At 38.8% G+C, this 13197-nt stretch overlaps 1 protein-coding gene across 1 annotated transcript in view; it reads left to right on the forward strand.

Moving 5' to 3' along the window:
• HECW2 (HECT, C2 and WW domain containing E3 ubiquitin protein ligase 2) overlaps positions 1 to 13197 on the forward strand; it is a 198942-nt gene that overhangs the window by 179036 nt on the left and 6709 nt on the right. The window contains exons 24-29 of the mRNA XM_063116233.1: positions 459 to 557; positions 2357 to 2486; positions 3963 to 4109; positions 5917 to 6031; positions 7529 to 7614; positions 11444 to 11556. Of these exons, the coding sequence (XP_062972303.1) occupies positions 459 to 557; positions 2357 to 2486; positions 3963 to 4109; positions 5917 to 6031; positions 7529 to 7614; positions 11444 to 11556 (690 nt within the window). The remainder of the gene's footprint in view (positions 1 to 458; positions 558 to 2356; positions 2487 to 3962; positions 4110 to 5916; positions 6032 to 7528; positions 7615 to 11443; positions 11557 to 13197) is intronic.

The following is a 13197-nucleotide window of genomic DNA, read 5'->3' on the forward strand; positions in this document are numbered from 1 at the left end:
AGAAAAACGGTAGCAATTCCTTCCCCTGTGAAATTTTCGTCTATCGTTAACAAAATATTAGTTATTGGGTGGATTAGAAATGTAATATATAAATAAATAAATATCATGGGAGTGACACATTTTGAATAAAGGAGATGTGGGACCCCAGGCTATGATTCAAAAGAGTGTGCTACAGATATAAACCTATGCTAGTCATAAATATTTAAGTGGCGTCTTATCTGCCAAAGCTTCACTTTCTTGTGATCTGTAGATCCTTTTTTTACAGAAGCTAATCAAGTTTTCATGCCTAAATCATGCTCACATGGAACGGTGATCAAAAAGGACCTGTCAAATGGGGCTATGTATAGCTGAAAGTTATTTTAACAATTTGTAAGGATTTTTAATGGATAGTGTTGTAAAGACTAAATGCCGAACCAACAATAAATCTGATCTAATCACTTAATCTCTTTCTTTTTCAGGTTCAGATTTAGTGGTCGAATCCTTGGTCTTGCTCTGATACATCAGTATTTGTTAGATGCCTTCTTTACACGACCATTTTATAAAGCCCTCCTCAGAATGTGAGTAAAAACAGTGTTTCACATTCCATTGAAAAGATGGCTAAGCAGAACATTCTTGTCCACAAAAGAGGTGTCTGTCTAAAATGACTGTCTAATTTAAAGGCGTAGTTATACTATTTAATGCTAAGTAGATAATAGGAAGGGCTTATAATCAAGAGGAAAACCTCAACAGGCATGGCCGGCACCAGACTATTTTGCACCCTAAGCAAGGCGAGCTACTTACACACACCCACACCCCAAAATTGCCAACTTCAATTTTTAAGAACAGATGTTTTATAGAAAAAATAAAAGCAGAAAACTTGAAACTGCTAAATTTATATTTTAAATTGCAAGAATAAGTAATAATCAATCTTCGTTTATCTTTCGCAAATACAAAATAAAATATTTTGGCACACAAATCATTTTGCACTAAATGGCACGCGGTATAATGCATACCTCCGCCATTGGCAACACGACATTAAAACCTTTTACATCACACACTTTTAAGTACTGCGCCCCTCTGAAGTCTGCGCCCTAGGCGGCTGCCTAGTTGGCCTAATGGTAGCGCCGGTTCTGTCATCAGGTTGGATCCGCTGTTAGATGAGCGGAACTGTGCTCATGTGACAGAGCCTTCCTGGCTCTTCCTCTCCACTACAGCCCTCTGCACCCTTCAAAAGCCACTTCTGAGCATCAAGGGACCCTCTGGAATGGCGTATGATGGAGCACAGGGTCTTGCAGAGGAAAGGAAGAAAAATTAGCAGAGTTGCCTTGCAAAAGTAGAAGTGCCTTTCTGTTCACATAAGGCATTTCTGGATCCAAGCCTATGTCTGCAATGGACTATTGGAATCTTTTGTTTCTTCCATAAAATCTTACTTTTTATAAACTTTTTAATAACATAATGAATTTACATTGGCCATATTGAGCAGACAAGGCAGTTGAAAGGGCGCAATAAAAGACTTTGCTTCCTGTGCTAGTTGGCTAATGCTTCCTACCCATGAATAGAGAATTTAGTACTTTATTTTACAGCAGCTTTCCCCAACCTTGTGGACTCCAGATGTTTTAGACTTCCTGTTAGCCCTCAGTCAGCATGGCCAATGGTTAGGAATACTGGGAGTTGTAGTCTAAAACATCTGGAAGGCACCAGGTTAAGGAAGGCTGTTTTACAGGAACAATTTAATGGGATGCGGACAATAATTTAGATTTTGGTAAAAGTTTTCAAAATCATCTCATTTTTAGCTGTGTAGAATGTGCATGGGGGCATTTAATAAAGGAAAGAAGTTGCCAGTCAATGCAAAGATGTACTTTTTATAATTTAGCAAAAGAATTGTAAGTGTGGACATATGGATTAGATACAAAGCTGACATTAATGGCATCGTGACCTCTCTGATAATAGAGGGTTCCAATTGCTGATAGTAATTGAATGTTTTTTAAAAGAAATGTTTCTATCTTGTGTAGGTGGATTTTTTTTTTTTGCTTACATCAGCCTTGGTGCTGAAGTATGAAACAAATAAAAAATGGAAATAAGATGCTTTTGGAGGGAAATCCATATAAAGGATTTATTTATGTATTTGTGATATCTATTTAGGATTTCAAGATGTGCCTTGGAAAAAGAGGTATCAAAAATTAGAAAAATAGCTGCTTTCACCATTTAGAAAGACTACTTAGCTCAAAGAAATCTAGTAGCAATAGTACTTTAAATTTCTCTCTTTGTTTTCCCAATATTGTAAGAATATTCTGTCTTCTCTTCATTAGCACATGCCACCATTACCACTGCCACTGCTATCATTTCTATTCCTCTAATTTCTTCTTGTTTATGTTAGACTGTGTGACCTGAGTGACTTGGAATATCTTGATGAGGAGTTCCACCAGAGTTTGCAGTGGATGAAAGACAACGATATACATGATATCCTAGATCTCACATTCACTGTAAATGAAGAAGTCTTTGGACAGGTGTGCACTTTTTTTTTTCAAAAAGTACATAGAGGAGGAGAGTTTTGTGGCACTTTTTTTTTACTTTACTTTCTATTTTCTCTTTCTAGATGACTATATCTTCTTTGCTGAGATGTAATAATATTGTTATCTTGTTTCTGCAGGATTCTTGCCCCCTCCAGTAAAAAAACCTGTTTCACGTTAATGTTTAAAACTATGGAATATTATTATCTCTTACCTGTCCTACATAGATTTCTCATTTTAAAAGGATGCCTCTGACACTACATCCAGTGTTACAAGCATCTTGAGAATCCTGGCTGGTTTTTCTTTTGTGAAAATCAACAGTGTCCCTTGATAAAAGTTATTTGGACACTATAACAGATTTGCACAGATTGAGCGGAGGCTTTGCCAGGTTTACAGCTCCAAAATCTGCCTGGAATTTATTTAGATTGACTTGTTGTTTTTTGTCCAAATTGATGGTAGCAGTTTTGCATTTAAAGATAGCAGGTGTGATATGGAAGCACTTGGGTGAGACTGAGGCCGTAGCTAGACCTAAGATCATCCAGGGGTCAAACCTGTTCATCTAGGTGACACACAGGGGAACCAGTGCTCAGGCAGGGGCGAACCCTGGATGATCCCAGGATAAACCTTAGGTCTAGCTGTGGCCTGACTCTATTGAGATTGGTGGACTATGTGCTTTAGTCCTACAGGGCTTCAATAGGAACTGAGGGTGCCCACCTTCTTCACCTTCACTGTACCAAAGCCTCTCCATCCTGGGGTAATACCCTTCCTTCATTGATAGTGGAAAGGCTTTCCCCAAGCATCCTTGAAGCTGGGCAACGAATTCACTTCTTGTAGCCAGCTTGAGCCTTAATTCATATCCAGTGCTGCCCAAAACCGACATGCCTAGCCATCACAGCAAGTAAACGATGCAGCTGACAGCAATATGGATTGTGTGGCTGTTTCCAATGCCAGAGACGGTGACACTGATGAAGATGGAGCGCTTCCATGGGAAGTGATCTGAGCGATGTGCTGTTTGAAGAAATTACCACAGTGGTATGGAGCTCTGACCATGTGGAAGCATCGGTTTGGCACCTGCCGCCCTGCAGCAGCAGTGTTATGAATCAATCACTTCTGTATAGGTGTTTTACCGTTGCGGGGAGGGGAGGATTGGTTCAAGGTTCTTTGTTGCCGCGTACGTGAATTCTTGTTGCAGTACGTAAATTAGGGAGCTTCATTTAAATAATCTCTCTGCTGAATGAGAAGACTTGTTTGTGTTTCTCATTTTGGAGCTTTCTTGCTTTGTGTTTGATACCATTCGTCAGAGAGAGAGAGAGAGAGAGAGAGAGATTTCAGCTCCGCTTAAGCTGCCCAAGTTTCACTCCTTCAAGAGAGCTTCAATCAGCCATTTGGGGAATTAGCACAGCTTGATGTACAAAATGTTCTGCTTGCAATAGATCTTCCTTTGTAACGTTTTGGTGGTTGTTTGCCTTTAAGATTACTGAACGGGAACTGAAGCCTGGGGGTGCCAACATCCCAGTCACAGAAAAGAACAAGAAGGAATATATAGAGAGGATGGTGAAATGGAGAATTGAGCGAGGTGTCGTGCAGCAAACAGAGAGTCTAGTACGAGGTTTCTATGAGGTAACCCCATCCCACCCCCAATTTTATTTTCAATATATTAGAGCATAATAAGAGTCCCAAGCATTGTATCACTTAGCAAGATTATTTATGAGCCATGTTTAATTAAGGTCTTGCACCGGACTAAACTGTACAAAGAAGCACTGTACTATCTTTGGCACTGTTACATGCAGAATTCATCATTAACACCATTGAGTCAGGTAACAAGGTTGCATTTTACAAGGAACTGGAAAACATATCGATTGACGCAACTAGCAGTCAACAAATAAATGTACGGGTTGAGGAACCAATCCTTTAGTCTGAGTTTTGACATTATTTAGCATCAGTGGAGGCCAATGGCTCCAATGTCAGCGAAACGCTGAATCCATTCCAGGTGGGGGGATCTACACTCCTGCTTTTAAAGCGCTTTAAAGCGCTCTGAAAACATTTTGAAACCTGTATATCCAGTGTGTCCTGGGCCCCAACAGTTGTCAAAACTGTTATAAAGCGCTTTAAAGCAGTAGTGTAGATCCCCTCCTGTTCAGTCAGAACTCTAAAGGACCTATCCAAGGTGTGAAATAGTTCCTTCAGAGTTCTGGCTGGCTCTGACTGAAACCCAAAGTGAATTCACCACCCCATTGATATCAGAGCCACCAGACTCCCCTGTTTAACATGCTGTTCCCCCCCCCCCCCACCCATTGCTATTATGTAGAATTTCAGTTGCTGTCAAGCTAGGTTGGCTCAGTATCTTCTTGTGGCAGTGCTAGGAATAGGTGCCTGATCTCTGGTCACTGAGATGGATCTATACTATCTTAGGGTGACCACATGAAAAGTAGGACAGGGCTCCTGTATCTTTAACAGTTGTATTGAAAAGGATATTTCAGCAGGTGTCATTTGTATATATGGAAAACCTGGGGAAATTTCCTCTTCATCACAACAGTTAAAGCTGCAGGTGCCCTGCCCTCTTTTAAATCTGGTCACTCTAGTATAGCTCCTGCAGCTTTAGCTGTTGTGATGAAGAGGGAATTTCACCAGGTTCTCCATGTATACAAATGACACCTGCTGAAATTCCCTTTTCTATGCAACTTTTAACGATACAGGAGCCCTGTCCTCCTTTTCATATGGTCACCCTATACTATCTGTCTAGCAGTCAGTTTGTGCTAGCAGTAACCCTTCTTGGAGACCAAGAGTTGTATATCTTGCTGACCTCTTCCTCGCCCACCACTCTCCATGGAATCTGTGCTTATGCAAAAGACTGCACAGTTTAAGGAGGCAAGAGCTCCAAGAGTCGTCACTCATATTAGCATGGTATCTGAAGTGATTCCTGGCCATCTGTGTAATACCATTGCAGTAGCTCCTGCCGGGGCATCTAATATGATGTACTGATATTGCACTGCTTATCTCCTTTATCTGTTTTTATGTCCTTTATCTCCATTTTTATTCTGCTATTGTTTTGTTTTTTATTGCATTTTAACGTGTTGTTAATGTATTGGGTTTTATTGCTTTAATCTATTTGAAATTGTTTTTGTAAGCCTCCTTGAGTGTAATTTTCTGGTATGAAAACAGGGTATCAATCAATCAATAATAAATAAATAAATGTCCTGAAGTTATTTTATTATTTGCTGTGTGATTTTGCCTTGTAAATGCTATGATCTTCTGAAGAATCTGCAGCCAATTAATCGGGGGAAAGCTTTTTCTTTAACGATTAAGTTGCTTTATTGAAATATTATGCACAAAATAACAGTATTATGAACTCAGGAGAGTGCTCAGAATTGGAAAAAATTAAAAATATCAAGGCATATATGTTGGGTATATTTGTTTTCTTCCCTAGGTTGTTGATGCTAGGCTGGTGTCTGTATTTGATGCAAGAGAACTGGAACTGGTTATTGCTGGCACAGCAGAAATTGACTTAAGTGACTGGAGAAACAACACTGAGTACCGAGGAGGTGACAACTTCTAAGATATACATATATACATTTTGGTCACAAGCTGAATTAAAGCAGAAGAAGTAAAGGGCTGGGTTGCTGTTGGGGTTTTTGGGTTTTGTTTTTTTAAGAGTCCAGTAAACTCTTCTTATTTAATTAATTAATCTGTTACAGGGTAATTTTAGAAAGCATGTGTTCACATTTTAAGTTTTACTTCAGAAGGCTTGGATTTTCCCACTTGGCTTTGGGAATGGGGCGGTCATTTCATTTGATAAAAGGGGTAAAATCCAAAACAGCACAGCTAGTAACATGTGCGCTTGAGTAGGTTAATCTTGAGCTATAAAGGTATGCTCAGGCTTAATTTATTGCAGATGGTAAAAACAGCAAGGATTGGAAGAGGTTAGGCTCTGCAGTGAAAGATGAGAAGCTTCCATCTTCAGAGCTTTTTCCCTCTGACACATATCTTTGAATTAATTGACATTTGGAGTTCATTCCTGACTCTTTTGAAAACGATCCAAAATATGCTTAGACAAGCCGTTGGGATCAGATCCTTGATAAAATTCATCTGAAATGTCAATATGAACAACTGAATTGATAGAAATTAAATTGAAATACGGTTATTAGAACGCTGACGCATTCGTATTTATATGTAAATATAAGCTAGGATTCAAAGAGCAATTCTAGGTAGGCCTAAGGACTTGTGAATGCACAGTGGGATTTTAATCATTTTTACCTTATTTTACATTTAATCATTTCACACACACTAACATGCACCCATACACAGCCCAGCAATCCTGGTACAGATTGCTGTTTTCTTGCTGCTATTGGGAGTGGGGATTTGGCAGTAGCAGGGCATCCTGGGGGGTGGGGGGTCACAGTTAAGACCTTGGGGGAGTTGTGGGTTGTGCACCCCTGCTTTGAAATATGTGAAAGTGGGAGCCCAATATCTCCCATTTGCAATTCCTAAGTATTAAAAAAATAAATTCACCACATTTTTACATGAGCATGCCCCTCTGTTCCATAACAGTGGCACACATTTTTTTATTTGGATAACTTTACTTAAAAGGGGGTAAAATCTCTATTCATGAATTGAGAATCAGTCCTGAGAGAAGGAATATAATCAGACACAATAAATCCCCAACTTTTTCAAATCGTAGCATCAAATTGCTTTCCCTGCATATAGCCAGCCCCCTAGGAGATTAACTTAAAAGGAAACTTTCTTGTTATTATTTGGCCCTTCAGAGTAAGTAGTTTTCTGAACTGAGTGTACACTGGGTGCAATTCCATTAAAGAAATAATAGAAAAGTACTGTCTGTGGCTGCTTTCTCCATTCATAAATAACCTTGGCAATCCATAAAAATACTAATATTGACTAGGAAAGAACAGAATTGCTTTTATCAAGGCTGATTTAGGGGAAGTCCAAACCTAGAAACCCATTAGTGAGTAGTTTTTAACATTTGTTTATTATTTTTGAGCAAAATGACCCCAAATAATGTTATCTTTATTCTGGTCAAACAGGGTATCATGACAATCATATCGTAATTCGATGGTTCTGGGCTGCTGTAGAAAGATTCAACAATGAACAACGTCTAAGGCTATTACAGGTAGGCAACCAGTTGATATGTATAACACGCTTATTGCTATTTGATCTTTAAATGTCAAACTATCCAGTCTAGGCTGGCAAACTGGGGGTGTGCAAAGTGGGTCTTCTCCGCCTCAAAATTTGAACCAGAGCTCTGTTGAGGTGATTCTCTGCCCCAATTTTGGAGTGGCTTCCCTTACTCCACCCCATTGGATTACCCGTCAGAGAATTTATTTATTATTTATTTATTTATTTATTTATTGCATTTTTATACCACCCAGTAGCCGAAGCTCTCTGGGTGGTTCACACAACTTAAAACCATTCAAAATATAAAACAAACAGTATAAAAACATGATATAAAATACAATATATGAAATACCAACCGTTTTCGGAGAACCGCTCTAGTCAATGGAAATTAATCAGATGCTTACAGCTCCCTCATTTTTAAAGATAAAGAAATGAAACCTGGCACAGTGATAGCTCTTAAGTAGTTTAGAGATGCCAAGTTTGGAACAGATCCCTTCAAGCCATAATTTTTTAGGATTTTTTTAAAGGTTTGTGGTTTTAAAATTACTATTTTTTAAAACTGTTGTCATTTTTGAAGATAAAGAGATGAAACTTGGCACAATGATAGCTCTTAAGTAGGGCTTTAGGCATGCCAATTTTGTAGTAGATCCATTCATGCCTTGATTTTTTTAAGGAATTTTTAATCCCCCCCCCACAACCATTATCCCCCTTAAACAGACAGACAGACACACACATATGCTCACACACGTTAATCCACCCCTGCTCATTTATGGAGGGAGCTTTTATCTTTTACTTTGCTAATGCAGAGCTCCACTGCTGCTAGTGGAAGTTTCTACTCCAGCCTTCTACAACCTGGTGCCCTCCAGATCTATTGGACGGACACCACCACCCCTGCATTGGAAGCCCAGCCAGCCAATAGGAGTAATAGTTTAACTGAAATAAAGAGCCTGCCTGACTCAGTAGTAGAAGCTTACTCACTCATGATGCCAGCCAGCCCAGCAGCACTTTCACTGTGGATGATTGACTTCTATGAGTCCAAGTAGAAATCCGCTCCCGCCCTCCCCCCCCCCCCGCACAGTCAGAACCAGCAGCCAGTTAATGTTTCCCACTCCCCTGAACATTGTGATTGGAGGAGAACACAGTAACAGACAGTGCTGTGGCAATTCCTAATTGGTTAGCCACAGATGTCAATATCAAAGCTACCCCTTACCCCACTAAGCATCTTCCAAATATGGAGATATTCAATTGAGACACACACACAGTATCGACACCTGAAAAACAGTCGGATAATTTTGGAGACGTTAGATGTCCCGATTGGGCACGTCTCCACTCTGATATTAATAGATGGATTTGGAAGCATCCAGTCTCTGCTCTGGAAGATTGAAAGCTCCGCAGATGTTCGCGGTTACCAGATAATTCTGGGGTGGAGAGCACACCCCTATGACGAACCATTAAAAAAGTATAGTTATGAACAGGTGGATGGCTTGATAATTCACACTTCTCCCTCTAGATGCTTACTGCTATAAATAGAAATGGAAATTCTTGGTGGTTTCATCTACATGGCTTAAATTTTTAATAGTTCGGTTCCTACAGAAGGAGCAAGTCGATGTTATATTCACTGTTGCATTTCCTCCACTTATGGGTCCCAGGGGTGGAACCAGTCTCTGAACTTAATCTGGCTGGCCTTTTCCTGGACGTTAGGAGAGTTTCAGACTTTCTTATTCATTCAAACCCTACCCAAGAAGTTTCTGTTGCTACAACTCATTTGTGTGTTTTGCTTAGTTATGGATTCCTAAAAATGAATAAGGAAGCTCTAAATACAAAAGAAGAAATATCTGCAAACAGAACATCAACCAGGATGCTCCACTTCCCCCAAAAGAGGGGAGGAACTCATATCTGTGTATCTTGCATCTCTATAATCTCATTCCCAAAGCAAGCCTTAAATGGGCTATTATGCCCCTGTCTGACTTACACAGTGTCTTGGAGCAGTGGTGTATGTGTGTCTCAGTTGGACTCAGTAAGTCCAACTGAGCTTATTAAGTGTCCATAGGACTGCAGCCCAAGACGCTAACCTTGCAGTACAGTAGGCTTCCCTGTAGGCATTATCTTGATTGTCTTATCTCTGAACAAAATATATATCCATAGATGAATGCAAATCTAAAGTAGAATTTACTTTTCTTCAGATACTGCTGTGAATTGGAACAATAGATTTCCTCTCCCCAACACTGGTACCTCCCATGGGGAAACTGCTCCTCCATTGGGTGATCCCACCTATGGTTTTTTATTTATTTATAGAAAATGCTTATATTTCTGGACCAAAGGAACTCTCTGCTACTATAATTCAAAGTTTCACAAGCCGCCCCTTTTCTTCTCCCACCAGTTCTGTTAGAATACTTTAAAACCTCCTAGTGGCTGGTATATGAGTCTTATGCATGAGATGGGCACTAACACTAGAGACAAGATGAACTATTAAACAATTTATTAATTTATTAAAGGGATATTTTGTACATTAGGGATTAGTAATATTTACTTTGGGGTTTTCAAAAGATGGTTTACTGACAATTCTTAAGGACTCCAGAGACTATTGCTGCTACAAGTCTCTTAATGACATCTTTTATCTCAGGCCAAATTCTCTAAATCTCCACCCCAGCCAAATATACTTTCCAGGTCCAGCTTCTGAGTACGGTCTTCCCCTGACACCAAAGCTCCTCCTATTGTATTTATGGCTGCTTGGACAGTTTATCTGGATTTTTACTACCTGCTTATATAACCTCCTTCTGGCAAGATCTTAGGGCAGCCTCCTGGCATAACACCTCCTCCTGCTCTCTACTCCTGATTTTCACCAGCCAGGTAAGGTTATCCCACAGAGAAAGAGTAGCTTAATATCCAGGCCTTAGCTATTCACTGGCCCCATTCAGAATACACCTTAAACCATGGCTTTAACCATGGTGGTTAAGTCAGAAAGCCTCGCTGGGTTCAGAAGGCTGGTGATTCTAGCTAGGTAAAAAAGAGGAGCTGGGAAATGACAATTAAGGAATTGACAGTTAAGTGGAGAATGATGGAGAAGGGTATGCGGTGTTTTAGAAAGACTAGGAAAATGCTGAGGAGAAAGTGGCCCCGTTCAGAAGACACCTTAAACCACGGCTTTAACCACTGTGGTTAAGCCGGAAAGCCTTATCCACCGTGGTTAAAGCCATGGTTTAAGGTGTCTTCTGAACACAGCCTGGCTTTCTGGCTTAACCACCGTGGTTAAAGCCGTGGTTTAAGGTGTCTTCTGAACGGGGCCACTTTCTCAGCATTTTCCTAGTCTTTCTAAAACACCGCATACCCTTCTCCATCATTCTCTACTTAACTGTCAATTCCTTAATTGTCATTTCCCAGCCCCTCTTTTTTACCTAGCTAGAATCCCCAGCCAATCAAAACTGAGTTTACCTGATCCAGACCCCATCTAACAATATTCAAAGCAATAGTCTCTCTCTCCCCCATCAGAACATCACTAAGCAACTATTACACAGTCCTTTGACAGTAACAAAACAAGGCCTCAGGCTTACTCAGATACATTGTAATTGCACAGAGGCTGCACAAAGTAAACGTACATAACAACAACAGTTAGACATTGGCATGTATTCATAGTTGGACATAAGAACTCACATATATATATATATATACACACATACATATATACACACACACACACACACACACACACACAAACATATACATATACACACTGTATATATCATGAAGCAGCCCTGAATGTATTCTAGATTAAACTTACCCCCCTCTGCTGTAATCATTTATGGTGTTTTGCTTTGGATTTTCAGTTTGTTACAGGTACATCAAGTATACCTTATGAAGGTTTTGCTTCTCTGAGAGGGAGCAATGGACCAAGAAGATTCTGTGTAGAAAAATGGGGGAAAATCACTGCTCTGCCTAGGTAAAGTAACACTTAGCATCTTAAACATAAATCCACCGGATGTTTTGGGAGTTCCGGTTTCTATGACCAAATCATGCTTTCTTAACTGATGGGCCAAGAATTGTATGAACACCTCTTTAGAAACCAATTGTTTTTACTAACGGATTGCATATGGTCCTATCTTAGAAAAAAAGTCTGCACCTCAGTTGTCCTTAGTGCTGACCTGAAACTAATTTTGTTTGGTATTTCTTAAATCTCAAAAATTACCTCCCCTGTTCAGCAATTCCTGCACTCTTTGCAAACACGTTTGCATAGTTTTGAAGCTATTCTTGTCTGTTCCTTGTTCTTTATTTTTTCCTGTCTTTGTTTTTGGCCATATTTCCTCACAGAGAATTTACTCCTATTAGCTGTGGTAACCCTCATCTTTTTACCCATGATATTGCAACACTACATATGATGTGATCATGTCACAGAAGTTTTAAAACAAAAGCACATGAGTCACCACAAACAATATAATTAAAAAGCAGTATAAGCAACTGAGGAGACTGGGAGCAAAAAAGTAGAAGATGATGCCAAGAAGAAGCAAACATGAGGGGAAACAAAAGCACATCAAATAACATGTGACTTGGGCAAGATATTTTTACAGTAATTTGTTATGCTGCTTCGAATGTGTTATTTTAAAAATAATTATACAGATTAAATAGGAATAAAGAGAAAAATAAGAAAAATGTACAAATATATATAATTGGTTTAATGAGTCATAACATACATAACAAATTTAAAAGGTTGCACTTTATCATGAAATGGAAGGTTAGACCACCCTTTTTCAGTTCCTTAAGTTAGTCATATTATTATAGACAGAAAAATAGTAATATATGGGCAGAGTAAAAATTCTGAATCTGGATAATGGAATCCTCCTCATGCAATCTTAACAGTATAATATATAATTTATTAAACATTGAACTACCTCCCCTTCTTATTTTTAAAAAATATGACCAGGAATTCAACCATCACATAAAACATGGCCAAGGCTATTTAAGCATATACCAATATATTTGATTAGTGCTAACCAAAACCATTATCAGTGGTACTTAACTCCACACAAATTGTATATGTTTTTAGTTTAATCTATATGAATTTAGCTGGAGGTGTCAATCCCCTTTTGACTTTTTATTTACTTATTTTTATTATTTGGCTCTGTCCAAAAATTGCAGTGTATCAGACAGATACCTAGTCTTTAATTTGTCAAATTCCAGAATATCATCTTTCTTCTGATCCTAAGGTAATTCTATTAGGCTATCTAAAAGGACAATTAAAATCAGTTTAGTATTTACTTTACTGAGAGATAACCTTATTAATAAAATTAACTGTCTTCACAGGGTGCTACTTTAGATGGTAAGCAGATAAATTTATAGAGATGGCAGTTGTTTACAGACTTCTGAAATAACAAGTTTTAACTATCAATTCTTCATATGAGTTGATGTTATAGAGCAGTACATCTTGAATAGTATCTAACTTTTTTGTTTTCATACAGATACGTCCTATTATGCTTTTTGTTTGCCCATTATATGCTATTGATGTTAATGGGCATAAATCTGGACTTATATGATGACTTAAATCTATACCAAATTGTTAAATATGTTTTAACCATCTCAATCTTTG

This window comes from Elgaria multicarinata, chromosome 2, assembly GCF_023053635.1.
Source record: "Elgaria multicarinata webbii isolate HBS135686 ecotype San Diego chromosome 2, rElgMul1.1.pri, whole genome shotgun sequence".
Taxonomy (NCBI): domain Eukaryota; kingdom Metazoa; phylum Chordata; class Lepidosauria; order Squamata; family Anguidae; genus Elgaria; species Elgaria multicarinata.